The sequence below is a fragment of the Sander vitreus genome, chromosome 2 (genome assembly GCF_031162955.1).
Source record: "Sander vitreus isolate 19-12246 chromosome 2, sanVit1, whole genome shotgun sequence".
NCBI classification, from domain to species: Eukaryota; Metazoa; Chordata; class Actinopteri; order Perciformes; family Percidae; genus Sander; species Sander vitreus.
Genome location: NC_135856.1, coordinates 34583887 through 34611659, shown reverse-complemented (window position 1 = coordinate 34611659; position 27773 = coordinate 34583887). Strand labels below are relative to the sequence as shown.

The 27773-nt window shown below is 40.2% G+C and overlaps 1 protein-coding gene across 5 annotated transcripts in view; it reads left to right on the top strand.

Moving 5' to 3' along the window:
- LOC144530634 (glutamate receptor 2-like) overlaps nucleotides 1-27773 on the top strand; it is a 106648-nt gene that overhangs the window by 21606 nt on the left and 57269 nt on the right. For 3 of the 5 annotated variants that reach the window (XM_078270301.1, XM_078270293.1, XM_078270284.1), the window contains exons 2-5: nucleotides 11101-11241; nucleotides 22799-23038; nucleotides 23846-23967; nucleotides 25446-25520. In XM_078270301.1, the coding sequence (XP_078126427.1) occupies nucleotides 11101-11241; nucleotides 22799-23038; nucleotides 23846-23967; nucleotides 25446-25520 (578 nt within the window). Of the gene's footprint in view, nucleotides 1-11100; nucleotides 11242-22798; nucleotides 23039-23845; nucleotides 23968-25445; nucleotides 25521-27773 lie in introns of those variants that run through there. The other 2 variants (XM_078270316.1, XM_078270308.1) reach the window with 1 other exon arrangement.

Genomic DNA, 27773 nt, shown 5'->3' with positions numbered 1-27773 from the left:
TCCGTGTTGCCCAGCGACAGCCCCAAAACATCACTGCTCTAGAGGAGATCTGCATGGAGGAATGGGCCAAAATACCAGCAACTGTGTGTGAAAACCTTGTGAAGACTTACAGAAAACGTTTGACCTCTGTCATTGCCAACAAAGGGTAGATAACAAAGTATTGAGATCAACTTTTGTTATTGACCAAATACTTATTTTCCACCATAATTTGCAAATAAATTAAAAATCCTACAATGTGATTTTCTGGATTTTTTTTCTCATTTTGTCTCTCATAGTTGAAGTGTACCTATGATGAAAATTACAGGCCTCTCTCATCTTTTTAAGTGGGAGAACTTGCACAATTGGTGGCTGACTAAATACTTTTTTGCCCCACTGTATATCAGCCACTGGGTTCATCAGCAAGTTACATTTGGAGGCTGCAGGTATATTGTCATTGATACATGTGTGAGATCGGTTGCCATAGTCATTATTGTACACTAACTGGATGTCACTTGTACTTATCAGCAGGTTGATTCTGTCAGCAGTTTGGTCTTTAAACTTTATTGTTATTACAAAAGTAAAGCAGTTGTTCAGGATTATGTTAAATAAAAGGTCAGGGTTGGAATTTTCTTTCCACAAATGAAAAATGTATGTCCTTTTATCAGCAGGAAACCGATGGAGTGCCTTCTCCAGGTAGGGAATGAGTCCTTACCCCAAGTGAAGGAGTTCAAGTACCTTGGGGTCTTGTTCGCGAGTGAGGGGACAATGGAGCGGGGAGATTGGTCGGAGAATCGGCACAGCAGGTGCGGTATTACATTCAATTTATCGCACTCGTTGATGACGAAAGAGAGCTGAGCCAGAAGGCAAAGCTCTCAATCTACCGGTCAGTTTTTGTTCCTACCCTCACCTATGGTCATGAAGGCTGGGTCATGACCGAAAGAACAAGATCCAGGGTACAAGCGGCCGAAATGGGTTTCCTCAGGAGGGTAGCTGGCGTCTCCCTTAGAGATAGGGTGAGAAGCTCAGTTATCCGTGAGGAGCTCGGAGTAGAGCCGCTGCTCCGTTTGCGTCGAAAGGAGCCAGTTGAGGTGGTTCGGGCATCTGGTAAGGATGCCCCCTGGGCGCCTCCCCTAGGGAGGTGTTCCAGGCACGTCCCAGCTGGGAGGAGGCCTCGGGGAGACCCAGGACTAGGTGGAGGGATTATATCTCTAACCTGGCCTGGGAACGCTCGGATCCCCCAGTCGGAGCTGGTTAATGTGGCCCGGGAAAGGGAAGTTTGGGGGTCCCCTGCTGGAGCTGCTACCCCGCGACCCGACCCCGGATAAGCGGATGAAGATGGATGGATGGATGGATGTCCTTTTATAAAGCCAAATACATTGGCTGCCAATTATTACTGGAAGAACAATTTTGGTACCGATGCATATGGGCAGATCGGCAAACATTCAGTCCAACAGAGTCCGTTGTTCACACCCCTTGTTGTTGCTTTCACTCTGTACTTTTGAAGAATGTTTTTATTTTTATATTTTATGGCAGTGTAATAAGCGTGTGTGCGCGTTCTGGTTCTGTGAGAAGAGATATTCTGTGGTTGGCGCTAATACCTTGACATTGATCATTTTAGTCTGAATGTTGTCTTCAAGTGGTACTGATCACTTTATAATAATGACTATGAATCTCCTCGAAACCAATTAGTATCTCTATCAGCTGTCTAAGGTGCAGATTCGACTGTGTTTTCCCGCTAAACATCTCTGTACCGGATACACTCATAAAATCAAGAGAACTTGCACAATTGGTGGCTGACTAAATATTTTTTTGCCCCACTGTAAAACAATATGAAAGGAGTGCCTTTATTTGGTTAACAATTAAAAGCAACTGGACCCACTTTTATAAACAAATAAGATTGTATGCCAAATGTCACTCTTGATTTTTACCATTCTAACTCAACAGGAAATTTTTAAGAGTTTGAAGTTTGGGTGGGAGTTGGTTCTCTCCCAGGCGAAGCATCACTCATTGAATGAAGTTAAATGTGTTTTTCATGGCTTTAGGGTAGTCCAAGTGTCGTGCCTAGGACAACCCAAACAAGAGGCAAAGTGCTTGAGGTAGGTTCTGGAGATTGTCCATTACAATACCTCCTTCAAGAACGATGGCAGTAGACACTGTGTAAAGATGGAGAGGATTTGGAGAGAGAGGCACATCTTCACTGATGACAGTCAGCAACCCAACAAATACCTGGGCCCAGGCCTCATCACTGTCAGAATCCTGTATACAACCAAACACAAACATTACAACAGGTAAATGTTGATTGGCATTATGAATTGTCATCAAGTCATCTGTCCTGCCAACACTTCCCTCCAGCCTGTTTTTATTAAGTTTTCACTTTACACCCAGCTTACAGACATCCACTAAATAACATGAATGAAATTAAGCTCTGATGTCTGTCCATATATAAAATGTATTCAGATGTTATTGCTGTTACAGCTAGTACATGTGAGGGAGGGAAATGTTCTACCTCTTGTGCAGAACGCACAATTGCAGCATGGAAAATGGGCTTAGCATTGTTGCACTCAGCAGTGCAACCCTGTGACATGGACTACAAATGGAGTTGGTTGAATGGCTGCTTCATCGTTTGTTTAGGGTTTTTGTTGTTTTATCTCTTTTTTATCACCCTGCTGGCATACACTGAACTGTCACAGTTAGCATGCAGCCGATCTTTGTTCTGAACTCAGTGATATACAGTATGTGCTCTTTTAAGATATGAGAACTTACAAAGGAGGTGTTGTAGAAGTTACTGGGGTCACCACCAAGCAGAACAGGGATGCCTTGGAGAACAAGGGTACGCACCGCTGTCACATCTGGTTTCTAGAAGTGGATAGAACAAATAAAGTTCAAGATTAGGCAACATTCAAAAGTTACACTTCAAACCCATTTTTGAAAAGCGCATATGAAAAAGGTGTCACCATGTATGCTTAACAGTGCAGAGAACAGTTGCCAATTGGAGTAGTTATTTGAAGATCTAATCCACAGCAAAACCTAAGTCTGTAGTCGACTGACCCTTGAGTCAATTTACTGCACAATCTCGCCAGTTTCTTTCCAACACTTCCTTTCTTCGCTGGACTTGAAGATTGTGACAAAGCGTGTTGTGTAGCGGTCAACAGCACCAAAAAAGCAATTCTCCAGGTTTGTCGTGGCTATCCTGTTGAACTCAGCAAACACCTACAAGACAGAAAAAAATGTGAGTGAGTAGACTGGCTTGAGCCAGTGTGAACATTTTGGAAAACCTTTGGTTACCAGTCCTAAAACCTAAATGCACACTTTATCATAGGAGAATACAAAAAAAGCATAGCAATATCAGTACGTACTTGTCTCTCTGTAAAAAGAGCTGGCCAGCACTCCTTCAGGGTTTTCACTGGAGGTTCAGCCCCCACAATCTCACGTCTCCGCAGTGGGAAGGTCTGGTCCATCTTAGATGCAATGACAGTTCCACTGGGGTTCTGTTTTTTCATTTCTTCAACCAGGAGCTTTCTTTCAACCTCTAGTCTATCTTCATTCTGCCCCTCAGGGAGTCTGGTAAGTAATTGACCTCAAACCGTTTTGGTCTTTTGAGGCCTTTTGATGCCATTTCTGGGGCGCCTTTTTTCCCACGATTTATAGCAACTTCTGTATGTAACGCTTTAGTGTCACATACACATTGCCTTTCACTCAATAGGAAGATAAGGGGGAAACCTTAAGTGGAAATTATAGGTGTAAGTTGTAAGTGTGTGTGTATCTGTATATAATATCCTACAAAATATTGTCTACTTTATCTCACCTCCAGTGTACTGAGGCTCACTGACAAAGCAGCTGTGAAGAGCCATCAAGGCAGTTGCCACAAGCACTTCTGTAAAAGACAAATAATGTCTTAGTTAAAAGAAAGTTCCACTTAAAGTGATGTGATTTGTAGATTAAAGACACATATGTGCATACTTTACAAGCATTACAGGAGAATGCTTGTTTTCCAATATAAATATAAGTCCTTATAGATATATCCTCTTATATGAATATTTGAAGATTCAGATTGAGTCATAAAAACAATTCGAAATATTAATAGTATAAACAATCCTGACTTAAGTATAATTACAGCAATATTAGCAACTGCATTTACATAAAGAAATAACGGGAGAGCCGGGACGTTGAAACACTTTTCAGATATACGTCATTTTAAAAGAAAACGTTACAGACAAAAATAATTTGTTGTTGTCATCAACAACTCGTGTGTCTTCTATCAATACCAGGTGCTATCTTGTGTCTGATGGAAGAAACACATCGATATACATTTTAATTGTTAATGTTTTTCTTGTTTTTATTTAAAATGCTTGACAGGGTCCTTCTTAATATGCAATTGCAAACATAAATGTCCTTTTTCTCAATAAAAAATTATAACTTTTGCCAACCGTCATCATGTATTCTCCACGTTTTTGGCTTTGCAATCGATTAAAACAGAAACTAGCGGTAAAGTAACTCCTAATTGTCCGACCAATGTGGCTGCAAACTGTGTGTAGCTTACAAATTGCCTTGTTTTGTGTTTTCTCTACACACTTGATGCGGCAAATTTAATTTGTAACTTGGAATTTCTGTGTTGTTAATACCCAACATTCGACCAAAATACATCCACTGTGTCAACTCAGGGAAAACAAAAAATTACTGTAGCTAGCTAGATTTAAAATGTGAGCGTTTTCACTTTAAGTTAAAATGGATTTTCAGGTGAATCCTGAGATGGTGGTGGAAAGCCACCAAAAACATGCCTGAACATGTGCTCTGCCTGTTAGCTTGTTAATGTTTAGCTAACATATGATAGCTTATGTTGAGGCAGTAGACAGAAACACAAATTCACTCACAAATATTAACCTAACTTGCTTGAAAACTTACCTTATTATTCCACAAGCGATGAAATCTCCAGCAAATGTGTCGGCACAGTCCGATTGGCACCACTATGGTCCTGAGCAGGAGACTGAACTTGGTGGCTTCTACTGCGCATGCTCCCACCCAGCCCTGATTGCTCTTCGGATGAGTTCCAAATAGTCGCTCTAAGCAAGTTAAGATAACTTTAAACAAAGTTATATTCACTCAAAACAATAAGTAAATAGCTTTTTTCACCATGCAATTAACCGTTACTTTGTAAAACCAATTAAGAAGCACATATTATTGATACCTAACTACAGCTAACTCATTTATGCAAGTTATGACAGCTATTGGAATTCACAGTGTGTAAATGTGTGAAATGGGATTAATAGTTGGCAAATGTTTTTCAATCACCATTACAAAGTATTGTTTCAACCTTATCCCACTCTATATGGCTTTGGATGTATGCCTTATTTAAAAGTATCGAAACAGATCCTTCGAGGCTAGTGCGAACTGGTTTTTGTTATTCGGAAAAATATTTTTATTCACTGCCCTCAAAGAGCTGGCTGATCATGCTCAGGCCATTACGTCCCCACCGTTTGAATCCACTGTCCCACAATGATGGGAGGAAGTCTATGTTGCCAGCAACTGGCATAGCTCGTGATAGAGAAAGCACTCATACCCGCAAAGTGTCTAATCCATATATTCTTTATTTTAAGCTTTTTCCAGACATTTAAGAAAAGTAGGATTGACAAACCAATCCCCTGTACTAAATTATGTTCTGTTTGGACCCAATCTGTCTCTTGGTAATTATACTGTAGATCCATAGCGTCACAGCAGTAAGCTGAGTTGCCCAATAATAAGGTTTCAGATTCGAGAGAGGGAGATGTCCCCTGTCCAACACTTTTAGTCTTTCTCTAGGTCTTTTATTTTGCCAAACAAACTTGGATATACGTTTATCTAACCAGTCCCTCCAGGATTTCGAGGCCTTTTTTATAGATTGTTGCGGCCCAAAATGCCTGATTTTGCGTGAGCTTTTGTAAAAAATTGCGATAAAAGTTGCGATGTCTTTTGTATGTTTGTTGCGGGAAGACAGTGAAAGTTGCAAAAAAAGTTGCGATTTTATTTTTTGTATAGTTTATTTTAAAAATAAAAAGGAAACTTGTTTTGGGGACAATAAAATTACTCTAGGCTGAGTTTTCCTAGTAACCTTACCAAAAAGGCTCAGGATGCTGCAAATGTTGGTATAATATGTAAATGGAAAGACAAAAAATAATCATTTATTTTTGAATCAAATACGAACATATCTGTCAGTGGCTTGTTGATCTTTACATTGTTAATTTCCTAACCTGGCCTGGAACACACATTCGGTTTGATAAAGTACTTATTGGACTTTAACTTACAATAACGAGAGTAACTGTCCTCAATTTAGGTCATTGTGTTGTCTCATCTCTGGTTTTTCCTGCATCCACCGTGTGTGATTGTGTGTGTGTGCGCGTCCGTAGCGGGGGGAACTGTATGAGCAGCAGCCCCGCCCACTGCAGAGAGCCGACAGGATTGAAACAGCAGCCGCTGACTTTAGAGTGAAAAAACATTACAGCGTACATTCATGTTAAAATGTATACAGGTTGGCAGGGCGGTCATTTGGCAGTCGCTGTCATTTTGTTGGTAAATGTGACATGTTCGAGTTTCGTCTTCATATCGCAAACAAGCTCTCTCTCACTCCTGCTTGGCCAGTGGCACTCAGAGTCACATTATACTGACGTAAACTCTGGCACGTGGGACTGCTGGGATTGGTTGAATTCGCGGGAAACTCCGGTTATTTGTCAAATTTGCGGAAAAGTTGCGGTGATTGGTCAAAATTGCGAGTCACACCAAAGTCGCAGTGATTGGTTGGATTGGCGTGATCGCGTCATTGCGAAATCCTGGAGGGATTGTCTAACAGAGTAAAAGTAGACATGGACACCCATACAGGCAAGGACTGAAATAAATACAAAAGCCTAGGCAGCACATTTATTTCCACTGCTTCTATTCTACAAAGTTGGGAAATTGGGAGAACATCCCATCTTGTCTTCTTAACAATTTGTTGTAGTTTGATTTAAATAGTTGTGTGGGGCTAGGTGTGAGTGTATCTAAATCGCTGCTGAGTGTCAAAAGAACACTATGTCATTCAGTTGTGAGGGCCATGTTCCAGATAGCATCATTGCCTCAGATTTCCCCTCAGTAACTTTGAAAACCTACAGTAGTCTTTTAATAACGATTTGACAATGAAAACATTTAACATTTTTGCCAGTTAATAATTTAAAGCATGTTGAAATTGGCACTTCCGCCGCTCTGTACCAAATTGTTCCCAACTGAACTGAAAACCGTGACCGCAAAACCATGATAAGAACCCAACACTGGAGTCACTTGGCAACCGCCAAAATCCTGTGATGTTCCTGTACCAAGTTAGAAATGGGTCATCAATATTTTATACTTCACTCTGCGTGGGAAAGGAAAACACTAGACACACATTTGGATAAGTTGGTGGATGGAGACTGTAAACCCTGCAGAGAGAGCAGTGGCTCGGCACTATAACCTGAAGTGGATTATAAAATCAGTCAGAGGTGTAGACTGTGTAGGTGCTCCATGGTTGATTGCATTACTTTGTCACTTGTTTAAATAGCTTCAAATGTACTGCTCTGAGCATGAGTGTATGTGTGTGTTATGTGCCTGGCTGTATATATGTTTGTCATGTCAGTCCTCTTTTTTTATTTTAATAGTTGTTGCCATGATTTTATAAATCATGTTATAATGTTAAACATACATGTGACACAGTAAATCCTTAGGATGAAGTGTATACCTATGTACCTATAGGCTAGTTAGCCTTTATCATTAATGTTTTTTTCACAAATAGGCAAATATTTTGATAATAATTTGTTGGATTCATGTTAAGACATTTTCATTTTAATAAAACTTTAAACAAAATTAACAATAATTTGGTGGCCCCATTGCAGTAACTCGGAGGACCTGTTGAAGATTTCTGGTGGTAAAGAAGGTGGTTGTTTGACTGATGAACTGATTTCATATTGAATGGTGATGGTGTGACGGTCTTTGCACAGGCTTTATATGAAGATTATAATGTTTTGGGAACCCACAGTGAAATGGTTCAAATATGAAATAAGTTATTGTTATTGCATTTTAAATAAATCATTTAAATGTAACCATATGACCTTAGCAATAAACAAGCCTAATCTATAATTTTTTGTTTAATTTTTGTTATTTAAGATGCAATACTATTTCAGTTGCACTTTTGATAAGAGGACACATCTGTTGATTTGCACAGTTTAAATAAATAAAGGAATATTTTTCACTCAGTTGATTCTGTTCATAGCGTGAACTTAAAATCCAATCGTGAGTTGAGTGTATCGTTACATCCCTAGTCAACATTGACTGAGCCACACTGGAATGTGATCTGATCTGATAATTATGCCCTCTTGGTTGCTGGACTGTTTGTAAATGCAATCCACCATTTTTTTGACCAAATTCATTTTTGACCCAATTTTGGCGTAGTGAACATTATTCTACCATTACCATATTATGGTTGAAATACAGAGTTATTCACTTTCAGTGAACTAAAACACCCTGACCCCAGTAATGTTTCTACTGTCCCCGACTCTATAAAAAGATTGACAGCAGGCCACGAAAGAAGTAGGAGCCCATGTGACGTCCTGACTACGTTAATGGTCGATTATTAATAGTGGCCTTGTTTCTGATGACAGAAGCTCAGCGAGCATGTTAAGACTTGTCAGTCACAGAAGCTAATAGTTGTGCCTCAGTGCGAGCGGCCATACTCGCCCTACTCAGTGCCAAAGATCGTGTGTGTGTGTGTGTGTGTGTGTGTGTGGAAATATGACCTCATTCTGCCAGCTCCACCACAAGGGTTTCAGCTGAGCTGAGGTAGAATTATTTTAATTGATATTGATTTTTTTTGTTCTTCTGCAATGTACGTTAATAATGATTGAAAGAATTGTGAACCATCTCCCTGTTAACACATGCTGGTATGCTCTCACTGATAACATTCACTATAAATGTTCAAAACAAACTAATCTGAAATAATGGTTGTAAAAAAAAAGGTTAGAGAACTAAACCTTTTTGTCCTGGGACGCAGTGGGACTGTGGATGCAGCAGGAAGTCTCTTTGGTCATCTAGTGCAGAGTGAACCCTGGAGGCCTGTCATAGTATACTGCAACCCAAAAGAGCGAAGGTTTGTTGTCGACAGTAACGGTTGCCCTGTTGCCCTTGGCAACCAGATTGAGTCAATTGGCAACCGTTTCGTGGTCTTTGCCCCCTTTGGCATCCACCTGTTCATATTTGTGTTTTTTTTTTATATATATAAAAACAAATCAAAACTTACAAAACTGGAAAATCTTATTTTAAAAGAAATCAATTTTATTTTTGATTTTAAATTAATTTTATTTGGTTGTCTTCGTAAGGTTTAAACACTTTGTGCGCAACAGAACATTTCAGCTGTTGTGCGACCACTTTCCACACACATGCGTTTGCCATGCAAAGATACAGGCAACGCAATTTTCTGTTCACGTTAAAAGCCCGGTATCACAGCAGGTAGCTACCGTTAGCTACAGTAGTAACTGGATTAAACACAGTTAAAATGCTAACAGCTAAACGGTGTAAAAGTGTGACTGTATTTACCTGTAGAGGATTCCAACAGCGGGATGTACGACAGTCTGCCGCTAAAGCTATGAGCTAAAAGACTCAAACTAGCACTATGGTCACTGCTGTTGTCTGAAAAACAACACAGATGTTGCGTTAACTTAAAACTGGTAAACCCCGCGGGGCATTCAAAGTTATTGTAAAATACCCTTTTCTCATCTGTTTTTGTCTTTTAACAGCAATTTACTGGTAAAAGAAGTAATTATTGTTAAAAGTTATTACATTTTTAATAATCATTTAAATTCCCTCCTTTTTTGTGCTGATCCAGAAATTGATCCGATCCGTTACTCAACAATCCCAAAGCAAAAGCTTTCCGTCTTGCCTGTGAATCACACAATCCTACAGTGTGTGCGCAGCTGGTGTAGCCAGTTAAAGCGTACATTCGCACATACACTCTGCACATACTCTCCGCACATACTCTCCGCTAATACTCTTTCAATGTAGCCAAAGTTTTATTTATTCAGCAACACCACCACCCGCAGAAACTGTGGTTTTCATCCGTAGCCTACACCCATACCGCTCGCATCAGGTGTTAAAACCAACTGTACCAAAACACAGAATTGGACTGCTTTTTAACGTGACTACGTTGTGTTTTTAACCAGTAATGAAACTGTCTAAATTCAATACTGATGCAATACTGATCAGACAGCAGTCGGAGCTCCGGCAGAAGGACAGCTCCGGGTCAGTCAGCTGCAGCTACTCGCTGCGTCGCCGGTCCCCGGGGCAGTATGATCACCTGGAGAGTCCGGTACAGCCTGACTCTGCAAACGGAGATCCAATTAGTGCTAGCTTCACAGCAGAGCGTTCAGATCCAGTCAAATCTCGCCACCTGTGTGCGTAAAATATAGTGGCTGTTGATAAGAGGGAGGTTGGCTGCTGACAATCAGACACTTTGGCGCTCGTGACTTTCCTTTGGCGCTGGCTAAAACCTGTTTGAGGGGTGCCAAAACTTGCAGGAAAAACCCTGTCTTTGCAAAAAATAATGTCATTGAGTGACCAACAATTATGAAGTATTATGATACCTGGCCTGTAAGTCATTATACAATGCTCTATAATTTGTTATGATTATTGTTTTGAAGCATTATGAATATTTATGAGCACTTATACAGAGCAGTTTATTAACGCATTCTAAGTATGTTTATAATGCATTATAGACATGGAAAGTGAAGTGTTACTCTAGCCGTAACTTCCTACTGCACATTGTTTATGTTGTGTGCCTCCAGTAAAGTGCATTGCCTTCTAGGACTACAACTACCATTGTACACTAATTGGGGATTCCAGAGGCATATTCATGGTATCCACCTTGCTCATAGATGCCACCTAGTGGTTGTTGAAGTTGTTAAAATAAAATAAAAATGCTGCACAGGGCCGTTACTGATTCTGGGGCAGAGTGGCAAAAGAAAATGAGAGATAACTGATATTGCTTAATGAATGTCTACAATGTATTTAGAGTTTGTAATCCTGTTTTTAGAATATATATTGTATACATGTCCAGTCTTTCTGACTATGGGCCTGTCTGTGTGTCTGTTTCAGGTGGTTTATTCCCCAGGGGTGCAGATCAGGAGTACAGTGCATTCAGAGTTGGCATGTTTCAGTTTGGGATGGCAGATTTCAGACTTACTCCACACATAGATAACCTGGAGGTGGCCAACAGCTTTGCTGTCACTAACTGCTGTAAGTATCGCTTTTCATATCTTTTTCTGAATACAGTTTGATAAACAGATGTCATTATTGTAGCAGATAATTCCTATATGCTTTTATGTTTCTGAGACATTACATGTATACAGAACAGAGCCCGACCAGTGTAAGGTGTTTTTGAGGCTACTATCAATATCCATATTTGATCTGATGTTATTGTATATTTTCTTATATGTTTTTGTTTTGTCCATCCGTAGCCCCTTGATAAAACACATTCTTCCAGCCACACTGCTGGTGCAGGAGGATGAGACGGTAACATACCATACTGGGCCCCATGCAGCCTACTATTCTGGGATGATGAGATTAGAGGGGCACAATTTGTAACCAGGCAAATTTGATTAGTTATCATCATTTGCTGTTTTTTTTATGGATAAGACCGAATGAGTCACGGAGGACTCAGACACATCACGCAAATAGAAACGGATGAATTGGTAAGGTGATGCCCAAGATGCCGCTGCGCAGATGTCAGCCACTGTGTTCCCTCTGATGAGGGCTGTGGATGCGGATAATGCTCTCGTGGAGTGTGCCCTAAAGTGGGCTCCACTCCCTCTGCACTGTAGGCTTGACTGAGGGCATCATAGCCAGTGAGACACACTTTGTGAGTGCTCTTTGTAAAGAACAGCTGCTCTGGCCGTCTGATGTCTGCCGTGCATAAACATTTGCTTCTTCTGCTTTGTTGCTATGAAGCTGAGATAAAAAACATTGTAGGGAAAAGATTCTCGACCGAAAAGAGTTTATTATGACTTTGGTGTAACTGATGGATTTGGCTATAAGGCCGCTGCGCTCCCGTCCTCTCTAATAGAAAGGCAGGATGGTGAGACCGACAACGCGCATAAGTCACTCACTATCTTAGCCAACGTCAAGGCCGGGCAGAGCGATTGCCGTCTGTTCTTATTACTACATACCTGTCTAACAGTATCGGAGCAAAGTGTTTCAGCACTTTCAGTACTGTGAGCAGCTCCAGGCAATTTATGTGGAGGGATGGAGGGCTTGTCCATTTCCCTCCCACAATCTGGGACCCGCACATCCCTCCCCAGCTGAAGAGAGACGCATCCATGTACACTGTTACGTGTGACGTAACCCGCCCAAGGGAAACCCCTGACGTCAGAGTGCGGGAGGTTTTCCAGTAGGCCAGGTATAAATGTAGAGAGGGAGGGATGGTCAGCATGTGCCTCTTGTACCGTATTGGGTCGAGGCGCAGGCGACTAAACCATCTCTGAATTTTCCTCATGTGGAGTAGGGATGTCACAAGAACCGATACTTCGGTACCAACTGGGTACCAAAACGTCCTTCTAAAGCGGGTGTCACGGTGCCGTTGCTGTGACTGAGGTGATGTTCTCCAGGAAGTACAGTAAGTGCAGGGCTCCATAGTAGGGGTGCAAGATATATCGACTCAATATCGTTATCGCGATATCACGTTGTGCGATATCACGTTGCGCGATATTATACTGAAAGTCTCGCGATAATTATGCGATATTTTGTTTTATTTATGAAGCGTTTCATCCCGCCCGACATGTACCCAAAGAGTATAGAAGTAACAAGAGGCGAAACTCAATAGAACGTTGTGTTGCATTCAGTCCAAGATGGCGGAGCTGCACTCAATAGAATGTTCCATTGCAAGCTGCAGCACGACGTTCTATTGGGTTTCGCCTCTTGTTACGTCTATACTCTTTGATGCACCTCTCGAAAAATACACATCACTTGGTAGCGTTGGATTTCCCCAGACTCATTTCCTGATTCACCTTCTCCATAAACAACATGAAATCAAGGAGAGGGTTAACTTTTCCTGCTCCACATTTCCCACCGTGGTCAGAAAGAACAGGGGTGACACTTTGTTTCTCTCACTATAACTCTAGAGTCGCTCTACCACACACTCCCCACACACACACACATGCCGGCTCGACGCACACACCAGCACACAAGTATAAACATCAGCTGCGTGGAGCCTCCGCAGAACCATAAATCAGTGAAGAAATAGACAGAGACAACAAAACGAAGCGAAAGAAAAGAAAGGACCTAAAGAGAGAGCGAAGGGAGCCAGTGGAGCAAAAAGAACACAAAAGTAAGAAAATGAGTGTTGCTCAGGGAGACGACGAAATAACAGAGATTGAAGAGGAAACTTTAGTGGCCAAAAGTAATGCCTCCTCGGTAGCTTGGAAATACTTTGGCTTTAAGCCAACAGATGTTGCATTGCATTGTTTTTTATACTGTAGTTTATATACAACCAGTACAACATGTCCTGTTCTATAGACATGCTCTTTATTTATTTTATACTGTACAACCAGTAAAACATGTCCTGTTCTGTAGACACATGTTGGACCAGTCCAATATGACCGTCAGTTGAAATAAACCTTGTGTTGTAAGAAAACTTGTTTGTTGTTTGCGTTTTCCCATAACTTTTACACATTTAAAATTTTACATATGTTTTAAAAATATCGAAATGAATATCTATATCGCAATATTCATTATCGATATCGCAATATTCATTATCAATATCGCAATATTAAATTTTTTCAATATCGTGCACCCCTACTCCGTAGTCTTCTCCTTCGTCAAACTCCATTGCTCCCAACGGGAAGGAGGGAGAGCCTCTATCTAGGCTATCATTGTGGTTTGCCCAGCTCCCATCGCTGTCATCTTCCACCCAAAGAGCCAAGAAGGTGTAGGCCCACCACTTCAGTTCCTTAGACGGTAGGCGGCCACAGAACTGGCAGGCGGCCTGTGGAGTGAGTGCTAGCTGAAATTTGAAAAGGTGAAACAACTCATTTTCACCTTTATATTTTAAAGTTCACAAATTCACGTTACAAACGTAAAAAAATGAAATGTATCAAATTCAGATGCAAAATACAAATTATAAAACTCAGTGTTAACATCTGGGAACCGAAGGAAAAGCAATCAATTCTTCTTTCTTATACGAGAAATCAACTGTGTAGAGTTTGAATATATATAATATAATTGCACATGCTCCGACATTGTCGGACTTGAGAAGCTTCACAAACTGACACGGCAGCCAGCTAGTGGCTCCTGTGATCGCTCGCTGGCCACTCGTCCTGTGATGCTTACAGACCCCACTACCACCTGGAGCTCTCTCAAGAGACTCGGGGACAGGATGCGTTTATATCCTTGATCGCTTGTTTAAATACCACAACACAAATATAAATTATAAGATTAATGTGAATCTGTGGTTATCTGCCTTATCGGAGTTAAAAAGCTTCACAAGCCATTGTGGGCGTAATGAGCTCCCTGGTCGGCTGTCACACACACACACACACACACACACACACACACACACACACACACACACACACACACACACACACACACACACACACACACACACACACACACACACACACACACACACACACACACACACACACACACACACACCGGCCACAGAGCTGGCAGAGGAGAGGGAAAGAGCAGCGTCTGACATGGTAGAGTTATAGTACGTTTCTCTTTAACATACTTTTATTTAACGAGGGGAGACTATTATATAAAACACTGCTTGCCAACATTTGCTCAAACTTTTTAATTTAAGTGAACAAAACAGTTAGTTTTAGTCAGTGTAAAACTAATGTTAGATTCCTGTTGTGAGTCAGGTCTGATAATGACTCTGAATGTATACACACTGGTCTGTCCTACAGATGTACATGAGTTTTATGTTGAAATATTTTTTGTTATATAGATGTGCAACTTATACATGCCCAGAGACAACAGATGGGAATTGGCATTGTAATATCTGGTGCAATAAATCGTTTGTACACTACCCCTGATTTAAATAAGCCAATAAATGAATGAAAATTATAAGCTTTGGTGTCTCCCCTTAAGTATAAATAACATGCTGAAGCTTAATAACATATGCCATTATTTATTATTTACAAGTATGTTAAAGAGAGACAGATCTCTCTGCCCTTTCAGACGCTGCTTTCCGTCTCCTCTGACTGCTGCTCTGAATCTAGAATTGATTGCTTTTCCTTGGGTTCCCAGATGTTAACACTGAATTATACATTGCATTTTGCAGCTGAATTTGTCCTATTGAATTTGAGCAAGTTGAAAATATATTAGTTATTATTTTATATATTGTATTTTGCAAATCCGATGAAACCGATGCACTTCCATAGGGGCAGTGTAGTCATGTTATGTTTCAAATTCAGTTGCAGAGCAAAGAGTAGAAGCAATGGGAATGAGGACTCCATGCATGCAGTTTACTCTGCCTTTATCAGAGCCTGATGTAATGACGGCCTGAGGCTCAAAACTCTGCTATTTAAGTACAGAGTATTGTGATAGCAGTGAATGCATGTAGTCTTATTTTTCTTCTGTCTTCACTCTTGTTTTGCACGTGCTACAAATATATACTGTATATAGGACGTGCAGGTACTGTGACTCCCTCATTACCTCCACAAAGACAAAAATGCCTGTCGTAATTAATTGGGATGATGTTTGGAGGAACAGTTATAATCAGGATATCCTGCCGTTAGAGGTTCAAATTTTTGATAGATTTTTTGAACGAAATAACATTTTGTACAGCAGTTACATTAAAATGAGCTGCTAATTTTGTACTTTGCTGCTTTAATGAAGCTACAGACAAGGGACTGTATTTTGGTATCCATGCATGTCGCGGTGCAGCTTTGTATTGGCATTTTCCTGAGATTTGTTTCATCGACTGAGCCAGTTTGGGATGTTAGTGACTCGCTGTACTGCAATCTTAGTGCCAAGAATGAGTGGGTCTCGTAAGGTCCACTGCCCACCTGCGTGGAGCATGTCAACAGTTCAGCGCATGTTCAATAATTATATGTTCTGTATAATTGTACTTCACCAATAGGCCTCACGATACAATATCATCACAATGCTGTCAGTGTGTGATTTTAAACATATTTCAATATTCTGCGATATATTGCAATTTATTACCTTTTTTCAAACTTCAAATTTTTCCCAATTTCAAATGATGTCCCCAAAAGGAAACGTTGTCAACATCTGTTTTATCTAAAAAGATACATTTCTCTGTTTGTTCATCTCACTTCAATTTTATTGCTGCAAAATGTGATTGTCAAGCAGACAAACTGACCAACACATATATAATAATAGATCCATGTGTATCGATGCAGTATTGCCACGGAAAATGTTGCTATACTATGCTGTATCGATTTTTTCCCCCCGCCCCTACTCACTGCCATTGATGAAGGCACCTCCTCTATTTTATTTATGTTTTGCTAGTCTTGCCACTTTTATTCTACATTTTTCAACCAGAAACCCTAGCGAGACAGAAGAAAGATAAATGAGTGATTCTTACAAGCATAACTGTCACAAACCGGCTCAATGCATGTGACAAAAGAGGGGAGACCAAACAAGTTAAAATGCCAATAAAGTGTTTATTGTAAAGTAAACAAACTACTATTAACAAAAGAATCAAAACAGGTGTGGAATCAATGTTATCAGTAGTGTGTGCGGTGTGTGTGTGTGAGTGAAAGATGTGTGAGCAAGTGACAACTGCAACAAAAGAGATAAACCAAACCCAAACCAGGGGCCTGTTTCACAAAACCAAGATAAGGGCTTTACCCGGGATTTCCCCGTTATCCTGGATGAATGTAGCCTTGACTTGGTTTCACGAAAGCGGAGGCACATAAATCACCATGGAGATTTATTCTGTGCAGCTAGCCTGCTCCCGACCAGGCTAACAGCCAGGATTTATTTAATCCTGGAGCCTTTTCTGATCACCCAGCAGTGGTTTTACCCTATTGTTATCAGCCAGGATTAAAATACAACAGGTGCATATTGCTGTTCATTTAAGTACTGTTATTATTTAAAGTTGTGACCATTGTTTTTTTAAAATAATTATTCATGTGACATTGTTACTGTGATATTGCTGTATGAAGACTGCTGTTCATATTGTTAGAAGTTTGATGAATATATTATGGCAGTTGTTGAGATAATTAGAAAAGGCTGATACAATTTCAAATGTGTTTTAAATGAAGTCTGTTACTAAGGGCAATACGTACAATGCTGTACATTTCTATAGCTGACCAATGCACCTTCAATTATTTTAGTTGATTAATTTTCTTTTAATTCTTTAACAATAACGATCATGTTTGTTCCGCTTCCATGTGCATTGTATTTGGCATTCTTAGCACACAAACAAACAAATGTGTTGTCCAGTAAACTAGGACAATAATTTGGGAGGATTGTACAATTTAAAGAACATATCCTAATTGTACAATCCTCCCAAATTATAGTCTTAGTTTACTGGACCAGTAACTATCTAGTGTTGTAGGCTACTGTACATTCATGTAACAGGGAGAGGACACACCTATGGTTATATACCTTATATTTTGCTGGGGGGGAAATAACTGATGAATATACTCTGTTCCATTCATGTTGACAGTGTGCATGGAGTTTATCACTTACTTATCTTTATAGTTTCTAGATTTTAGAGTCCCAATTTCTTCAGTGTCTTTATTTTCTATGTCCACAAGGGAGCAAGGCATATAATATGTAGAGAAGGAAACTCGTCCTCTATAAAAAAAAATAAATAAAAAAAACGCGAGAAAAAGCGTGGCATGAATGATAGTCTAAAAATATGAACTACTGCTCTTAACTGAAACCATTCAATGAGTCACTGTCATTTGCCAAAATGAACAGTTGTACACTTTGCATTAAAAGCAAGCAGTGGAAGTTAATATGAATTAGGAAATTTATATTTTAGTGTGTAGTTTAACAGAGTGAAAGAGATATTTACGCATCATACTCTAGCGTTGTAGAAAATTTATCTTCATGGTAAATTTCCTGAGTAACATTATCTTCTGCTTACTTTTAAGGCAAAGAGTACAACTGTTGATTTGTGCAAATGATTAGTAGCCTAATCCTTGACTGGAATGATTATGACGGTTTCAATTCAGAGCAGTGGTCAGTTAATGTATATATTTACGCATTCAGTCGGTCCGTGATCATCTGCTAAGCTTTCTCTCGCTGTTTCATTACAGCGGCCGTGTTTCTTTTCTTTTTATACAAATAATGTGTTTCACGTCGTCATACTTCCACAAGAAGCTGCTGCTCACTCTGTATAAAGTATGTACAATGCGTATTCTCCATTTTGGCATCAATAAATCTGTGATCGACCTCGCGGTCTTTTGAGGAAAGCCGTGGACGCGCATCTATCTGAATTACTTCAGCCTGGCTCAACCTAGTCGCTCCTCCTCAGCCTGGCTTGGCCTTCGTGAAACGCACCAAGCCAGGATGGACAGATTAGACTAGGTCAAGCCTCACTTTATCAGTTATCCTGGATTTATATATTCTGCTTTTGTGAAACAGGTCCCCGGAGATGTGGAGCCTAGGAGAAGGAGAATGCAGAGCGAGAACAATCAGACTTGTATACTTGTATATGACTTGTATAAAGCCTTGGTTGAGGCCTACCCAGGTGTCCACCAATCAACTAACGAACCCTCCAAACTGCCATCTCAGCCAATAAAGCCAAAGAAGCCAACAGCAGGCCGAAAAGGGAGGGGTTGTAACAATAACACATCCACAACAGCTAGTAGCCAATACTGTTGACCTTTTTCTTTGCTTTGGTGACACCCTTTACAGTCACCTGAAGGCTGCAGGTGGAGTGATGCTGTGCATAGTCAAGCCACAATTGCACACAGCAGATCCTCTGATTAAACATCTGTGCTTATGTACACCATCCTTTGTTTTTAATTATTGAAAAGTTTCCACTGCAGTTGAAATCAGTGTTGGAGACTGACACATTGAACAGTTCACATGGTCGTGTACAGACGAGGCCATCTATATTGTCCCGTGCCCCTATGCTGGGACCCAGGCAGGTCAGTAACTGATCCCCGGTGAGACCGTGCCCTGGCCTTGGCTGTAATGAAAACCTCTGCGATGATGTAGTGAACGTGAGGCCGACTGGTATGCTATCAGGGTTGTAGGGTTTTACAAAACACTTTCAGTTTAGTAAAACCCTCATAATGTTTTTATGCTCACAGAGAAGGAAGTAGTGAGACAGCTGAATGAGACATGTCTGTAGTTACTGATTATACCAATTTATTCTGTCCATGAAAGCTGTGTTATTCAACACAACTGCATGAAAATGAAAGCTATAGAGCCCAACTTTTCAGTTATAACAGCAAGTGCTGCATCTCAACAAACGAAAGAAATCCTTTGTAATCCTTTTCCCTTAAACCCTACTCAGATAGACAGACAGACAGACAGATAGATAGATAGATAGATAGATAGATAGATATTGTCCCATGAGAGATTTGTTTTCATAGTCTGTTTCATGCACATGGTAATATACACGAACAAAAAAATCAACAGATAAAGGCAGGTATATACTGTAGACTCATAGAAACAAGCACATTTACGACAACGACACCGGATCTATACAAAGTCACCGAGATAGTTAGGTTTTACTATTGGATCTAACAATGAAATTAGCCAAATACCCAGGAGCATGTTTAACCAAACACAGTAACACAGCTACCTTCATGCTTATTACACTTCCTCATGGAACCTGAAACATAACACCCTCACACACACTACATGTCTGTCTTTATAGGATACTGAGAAAAAAAATACAAAGTCGGGTCAATTCACAAACTGTCATCTATCGTTCAGTCTAACTAAACACTATGAGGAAAAACAATTCATTTCACAGACATAAAGCTAGGCTATATGCTAGCGCTAGATGCTATATGCTTAATTAACGTTACTCACCCTCGTAATTGTGGACATAACTTGATAAGTACAACTTTCTCCCGTTTGCTGCTGGGTGCAGGTGAAGTCCACAATTCTGCACACATCCTTAAAATATAAGTGCATCTAACAAAAATACGTTAAAACAATTTTATTGATTTAAAAATGGTTTACCAGCGTCTATGATCAGAACTGCATCCATGGCAATGGTCTGTTATACAGAAATAACAGTCTGCAGAATGCAGTGATTGACAAATCACAATCAAGTATTCAACAAGGCTGTGTAATAATGTCAGCCTAAACCTTTAAGTTGTTTTTTACCCCAAGATGGCTGCAGCAGAAATGCAAAATCCTAGAATACGTAATCCCTGGGGCACTCTCTGATCATTGATGAGAGAGAGAGAGAGAGAGAGAGAGTGAGGGAGGTGGTCTGGGCCACATGTGGCCACATTCTTTATGCAGTGTGTACATGTGTGAGCCGAACTACGTACTCATTTAAAATATTTATCATGTCACAGAAACCACTGCGAGTGAATGATGTGTTTAAGATGTTATTATCATACTGTCTGTGTTTTTGTTCGGGTGTTGCCTGTTCTTTTATCCTCGGCTGTCTGGAGATCTGTGCCCTGCAGAGGCAGCCGCCAGTATTCAATAACCTTATTTTTAGTTCGGCCTGCTGGATTTGTTTGTTTGCTTGTGTTTTATATCAGAATTATAATCACAAAAAAATATTTATTTGTGTTATGTATGTAGAGCTTACATAAACATAGTAAAAGGAAATAAACAATAAATACAAAACAAATATGTACAATATGACTGTTTAAACAATAAGAGAAAAATAGCTGAATGGTTTAGTGCAAGATGTGGAAAAAATTTTAAGGAATGTGCTAAAGATCAGCATATAGAGTCCAGGATGTACGAATAGTGATTCACTGTTTGGCAAAAAATATAGAAAAAAAGTCCTTTCAGTGGTTGGCCGATTAAGTGAAATAAAATTTAAGTTTTTGATGACACAATCAAATAGCAACCAGCGTAGAGTGAGACGTGCGCACGCTTTATAAATGCAGCAAACATGTCGGCAGTGTGGAAACATTGTTAAAACTGTCAAAAAACCATGAAGCCAGGGTGTCTTAAGAAGCTTGGTGTTTTATTGTTCACTGTTAACTCACTTTACATCATCTTTGCGGTCTCTTTTTCCTCTCGCTTTTCCCTCACACAGTCACTACGCTAAGTTTCTCTCACTCCCCGCTCGCTCCCCCTGCTACACACTCACTGAGGTCACTCACTTAATAGAGCAAAGAGATGGAGTGTTTTCATGGTTGAGTCATATTCATATATCAGGAGGTCTGCTCACAGCATGACCTTTTTCTGAGCAGAGAAGATACATATATACATTAATGCAGTATATAATGCACATGTGTAATATCCCAAGGAGATGGAACAAGACTTTTTATTTCTAGCGTAAGAAGGTCATTGAAGTAGGACAACTAATTATAGCTGGAGATAAAGCACTTCTTCTGTGAACCCCCTTTAAATAAAATGCCCAAGTTCTTACATCACAGCAGGTGTTCGCTCCCTTTGATTAGATATATCTAATATGCTGGGGGCCACGCTGCTTTGCATGCAGGGCCCCCAACCCTCTCGGGCTTGGACCCCTGAAAATGTTTGCGCCATTCTACTGCATAAGCAAAAATGTGCCTGAAGCTTACCATACCCTAGAAGACTTTAAACAGACTAAAGTGTGACACTATCTCACATCTAAAGAAAATCATCTCACATCTAACGTTAGCATGCTACCGCTAGCGTTAGTTGCTAACTTGAGGGAAAGTTTGCAGATTTTCTGTCCTGCAGTGCATGCAGATGAATGTCTCCAGTACCCGGAGGTCTGTGTTTATGTGCCAGTAAAACTCCTGTTGGACGACTCGCTTCAGAAGGGTTGAACGTCAGCAACTTTCCCTCTTTAGCGTTTAGCTTAGCGCGGCGCCATAGCAACCATAAGCAAGACTAAGAATAAGCAAGTTTGCTGCTTCCTGTTCCATTGGTTGCTGACAATGTTCACGTGATTTAACTTCACTACCAAGACTTAAAACCTAGGATAACATCAAACAGGTTTGATTTTGTCGGAACGTCAAGATAAGAGACAGACTGGGACTGAGTTTTATGACTTTACACCAAACGATGGAGACGACAGGAGTGCCCCGACTCTAGCAAGACTCTCAGGGTTTCATTCAGATATTGGAAATTAGTCTGAGACAGAGGTATCGCTTGAAAAGTTGTTTGGTGTAAGGTCGGCATGTAAAATGCATCAAAGACTGTGAAAAGAGTGTGTGTGTGTGTGTGTGTGTGTGTGTGTGTGTGCGTGTGTGCGTGTGTGCGTGCTATGTTTAGTGGTGGTGTGAGGAGGGCAGTGTGTGGCACTACACTACTACACACACAAGCTCAAGGAACGGAAAACAACAGCATACCTCTCCATTATTATGCAGATGACACACAGATTGATACACACATCATCAGCAGATGATTATGGTCGCAAACAGGCACTGAGATAGTGCTATCTGATGTTTGAGCTTTAACATTCAACAAGTGTTGTGCACTCAACGCGCAACCTGTTCCAACACCGTTCTATACTCTGATTGTACAACTGCCTGCATTTATTTAGACATTCATTTACAGTTAATTAAAACATATTTTAATAGGTATTTGACCTTAATATTGATCATTATCTTCAGCTGTATAATCTGCCTAATCATCAGCTGTATACAAGCCTTAATGTTATTACAACTGGCTAAATGTTCTTTTTTTTATAGTAGTTTACTTAAATGTTTCTCTCTCTGTCTCCTAGTTTGTTCCCAGTTCTCTCGAGGTGTCTACGCCATTTTTGGCTTCTACGACAAGAAGTCGGTAAACACCATCACATCCTTCTGCGAGACACTCCACGTCTCCTTCATCACGCCGTCTTTCCCCGCAGAAGGGATGAATCAGTTTGTTCTCCAGATGAGGCCAGACATCAAGGGGCCGCTGGTTTCATTAGTGGAGTACTACAAATGGGAAAAGTTTGCCTATCTCTACGATAGTGATAGAGGTAACGGAAGTTTCATTGTTTATCACATAAAGCATAGTGATTTTAGTGCTGCTGCTTACTGTAACTTCTAACACAACTGCAATTACAGGATCCTTTGATTTGGTGGAACTGACTGATTTTAGAGTCTCTGGTAGACAAGCAATGTCAAACATATTTTGTCAATTTCTTTGTATACTGTATATACGCCAATACCAATATATCTGTGATCTAGCATATTATCATTCTATCATTTTGATATAAGCAGATATATTGGCCATGCTTTTGTTTATATTCTCCTTACAGGCAAGTCTAGATGTATTGGGTTTTGTGTGGGCCATCTTAAGTTTCTAATTTGATTTCATTCTTATATGGTTTGGGCATCACAGTGTGATGATGTGCCTTGATTTGTCAGGTATTTGCTCAGTCAGCCAATGAATTGAATTCATTATTACTTATCTACCATATCCCAATATACATTACTGTGACATAGAATTCAGAAACTGACAAGGAAAAGATGTTGGCATTATAAGTGACAGGTTGTGGAATATCCACCTCCTGTCTTCTGGATATCTGTTGACTTCATGACCTCCAGTATTTGAAGCAAGTAGCTGGTGAAAAATGTGGTGTACACATACAGCTGCAGTGCAATCATTTACTCCTGTACACTACAGTCAAATATTTTTAATATTCTAAATCAACTAATCACGTGTGTGTGTGTGTGTGTGTGTGTGTGTGTGTGTGTGTGTGTGTGTGTGTGTGTGTGTGTGTGTGTGTGTGTGTGTGTGTGTGTGTGTGTGTGTGTGTGTGTGTGTGTGCATGTGTGTGCAGGTCTTTCTACTCTTCAGGTAATACTGGACACTGCAGCAGAGAAGAAATGGGTTGTCACAGCGATAAATGTAGGAAACCTGAAAGATGAGAGGAAGGATGAAGCGTACCGCTCCCTGTTTCAGGTACTGATCTTCTGTTCATACCCAGCACTGCACACTGTTCAAGTTTCAAGTTTGATTTGTCATTTCCACACACAAAGTATCTGGAAACAAAATGTGGTTTCCCACGGTCGCAGGTGCTAACACAAACATATACACATACACAAATGCAGAGTGGGTGTTGAGACACCGGGTACGGTGGTCTGATGCTCCTCTCTCTGTCCTCGTGGAGCCACTGAAGAACAGTGGAGGGGGGTCAGCCGGCGTTCTCCTGAAATCAACAATGCAATACAATACAATGCAAATATGCAAATGCAATACTGGCTCTGATTTCAGAAGACAACTTTTTCATCATGTGAGATCTTGGTAATAGCTCATTTTAGGTTTTGTGGAAATGTATTTGGTAGTAGCTTAGGGAAATATAGCTTAAGGTTATTCACTTGTTACAAGAACCTGCACATGGTCCTTACATACTAAACTGCAGACAGAAGTGGTTAGTGAGCAGCTGTTGATTTCTAGAGGAAATTTACTACCCAATGTAATTTATTTATTATAATTTATAAAATGGGAATGGGAATTCATTATTGGAAAAGTTTAGTCAGCATGTTTAGGTGACCTGCCCTAACCTGACGAGACAGATGTTTGTTACACAAAACATCTGAGAAGCCATCATTAAAAACTGTTTAGGAAAGGACACACACTTTCAACAAATAACCTGGCAGCTGATTGGCTGAACCATCTGTCTATCACATCCACCATTGTTGTTTTTAATGCGGCCGTCACGCACACCTGAACCCTTAGACTGTATAGAAAGAACTTAAACCCGCTATAGCTACTGATTGGTTCGCTCGCTGCTGTTGATACACAAACACATTACTTGAAGCCTGACAAGAACGATTTTCGTGTGATATTTCATCCTGCGTTTCTCGCTTGCAACTGTTGTGCTCTGAGGAAACAAACATCTACGGTTTGTTAGAAAATAATTATTTGAATAAATTAATTGGGCATAAACCAATTGAAAAGTCCCCATTTTCTATATAATCAATACCAGATTACATTGTCCTTTCCAGGAACCTTTTTTTAAGAAATGACAGCTACATGTCACTTCCTGTTTTATAAAATGATGACGATACTATGGCATCGGTTATAAAGCGTTACCAGTATGTTGTGCGGTGTGTGTGAAGGATTTTTTCAGTCATTGGCTTATGGGATTTTGGGGAGGTCTACATTGGTGCATTAACCTACCAATTCAAGTGACGAAAATAGCACAGAAACCCGGGTACAGCTTCCACAGTTTGTCACTGACCTGGCCTATGCTGGATGACTCAGTCTGTGCTGCATCTCTCCTCCCACAACCTGTCAAATGCCAAACTGGTGCAGGCGAGGAAGAAACCTCACTGCGCCTCAGGAAAATACCACTGGATGTTTTCAGAGCTACGTTTCACACTGCCGGCCTGCACAACATTACGGACTGTGATGTGGAATACTTATGTGTTTTTTAGGACCTGGAAATCCGTAAGGAGCGACGCATCATCCTGGACTGTGAACAAGACAAAGTCAAAGACATCATGGAACAGGTTGATTCCAGTCTTTTCACTACTACTATTATTATTATTATTATTATAAGTAGATATCTATCCATCAACATAAAGCTTCTTCTACCCTTTCAACATGCTACAGATCCATCCTCTGCAGTATATTATATCTCTGTCAAATACATTACCATTTCCAGACGTCTTCTTAGATCATCTGGCACAAATTGCATTTTAAATTTTTTTGCTTTCTGTATATTTGGTCAACTTAGTTTTTGTTATAACTGTCTTTTTAAATACCTGTTTGCAATGACACACTGGCCATCTGGAGCAACGGGAGTTTTCCCAGTGGGCCGCTTGATAATTGGGGCAGTTTCAACACAAAATATACATGGTTTTAAAAAGACAAGCCCCTGCTTGAGTAGAAATAACCAAGTGCTGTGCCAGAAAGGCAGGGTTTTGAAGTCTGTAAAAAAGCAGAGAGAGCATCCCCCTAAATCTTTGCCTAAATAGTTGACAAAGAATGAGTCTCTCTGAGAATCGCTCAACATGCTGTTGCCAACTCAACAGCATGTTATTGGCTCATATATTTACCACATTAATGCCTGATATAGGCACTAAGCGTTGTTCAGCAGGTTTGTTTTTTCCCCTAGCTTTTACTTTGATAATTGCTGCCAACAAATGCCACCACAAATACTCTAGCCCCCCATGTTATCCAACAGTTATTAAAAACACTGCTATTTGTTTGTGCTATGTTTGTGCCGTAAAAAATATTGTTTGTGCTGTTAAGGGTTTTAAGTAATTAAAGTGCCCATATTATAAAAAAATCTTTTCTTTTTCTGGGATTTGGGGTGTTATTTTATGTCTCTGGTGCTTCTACACGCATACAAACTTGGAAAAAAAAACATCCATGCTGTTTTGAATGAGATATGGGTTTCTGAATGTATCCTGCCATCAGTCTCCAGGTGAGCTGTTCAAAATCTGCAGGGTTTTCTACGTCACTGGCCGAAACGAGGGGGCTAACCGCTAGCATGCTAGTGGTTAGCCCCCTCGTTCTCAATGGCAAAACACTGCTACAACACACACGAGTTCACCATAATCTACAAAAGAACTACTTACATGTCCCTGTTCTGCAGGGACGGTCTGCTGTTCTGTTCAGTATTCCACGCAAAGTTGGAAGTGCGCCCTTGTTTAGAAGAAGTCTCCTGGCTAATCCTGCCTTGTACTAACTGAAGTTAGAGAAACAGCTGGCTAGCTGATGTGACCCTTACCTAGCTACTGTGCATGTGCGAATCCCAACAAAGATGGTACAGAAGTGAGATGTCTCACTCTGTAGCTAAAACAGAGACCTGAACACACAGGGTGAAAAGAGGAGCTGCAGCAATGTGCAGTACAACAAAAATATAGTGTTTTTTGAAAATTAAACCATGTAAACCTATTCTGGTACAACCTCAAAAAAATGTTGTGATTGTTGCTGGCAAAAATCCTTGATTATGTGGCATGTTTTCTTAAAAAATGCGATGGAATATGCGGGATATTTATGCAATTTTATGCAAAATACGTTTGTGCTGATTTGTGCCGTTAAAAGAAACATTTGTGCTACTTCGGTTTTTACATTATCAGGTGTTATTTGTTACACGGCTACTATTTGCGCTGCAAAGGCTTCTGACACCAGCCATCACTCCCATGAACGTGACATTTTAAAATGCTTAACATGAAAAAGCTTAACGTGGTTTAATGTACCTAAACAACGATCAATCATCACCAAATTTCTTTCTCATATTGCTCCTCATAACCACTGAAAACTGTCAAAAAATGTAACCCAAATCCAATTATTATGGACGTTATCTGACATTAAGCGTTTCTGCTTTATTAAGGCTATTGCAAGGAAAAAGCTTAACGTGAAAAAGCTTAACGTGGTTTAATGTACCTAAACAACGTTGATCATTGATCGTTGTTTAGGTACATTGTTTAGGTACATTAAACCACGTTAAGCTTTTTCACATTAAGCGTTTTAGAATGTCCCGTTCATGGGAGTAATGGCTGGTGTCAGAAGCCTTTGCAGTGCAAATAGTAGCCGTGTAACAAATAAAGCCTGATAACGTAAAAACCGAAGTAACACAAAAGTTTCTTTTAACGGCACAAACGTAGCACAAACAATTGAGACCATTTTGGGGAGATTTGGACATTAATGGGGGGCTGGGTGACGTCACTGGTCAGAAAATGTACAGCACAAACAATAATTTTTACGGCACAAACCGGCACAAACGTAGCACAAATGAATAGCAGTGTTTTTGA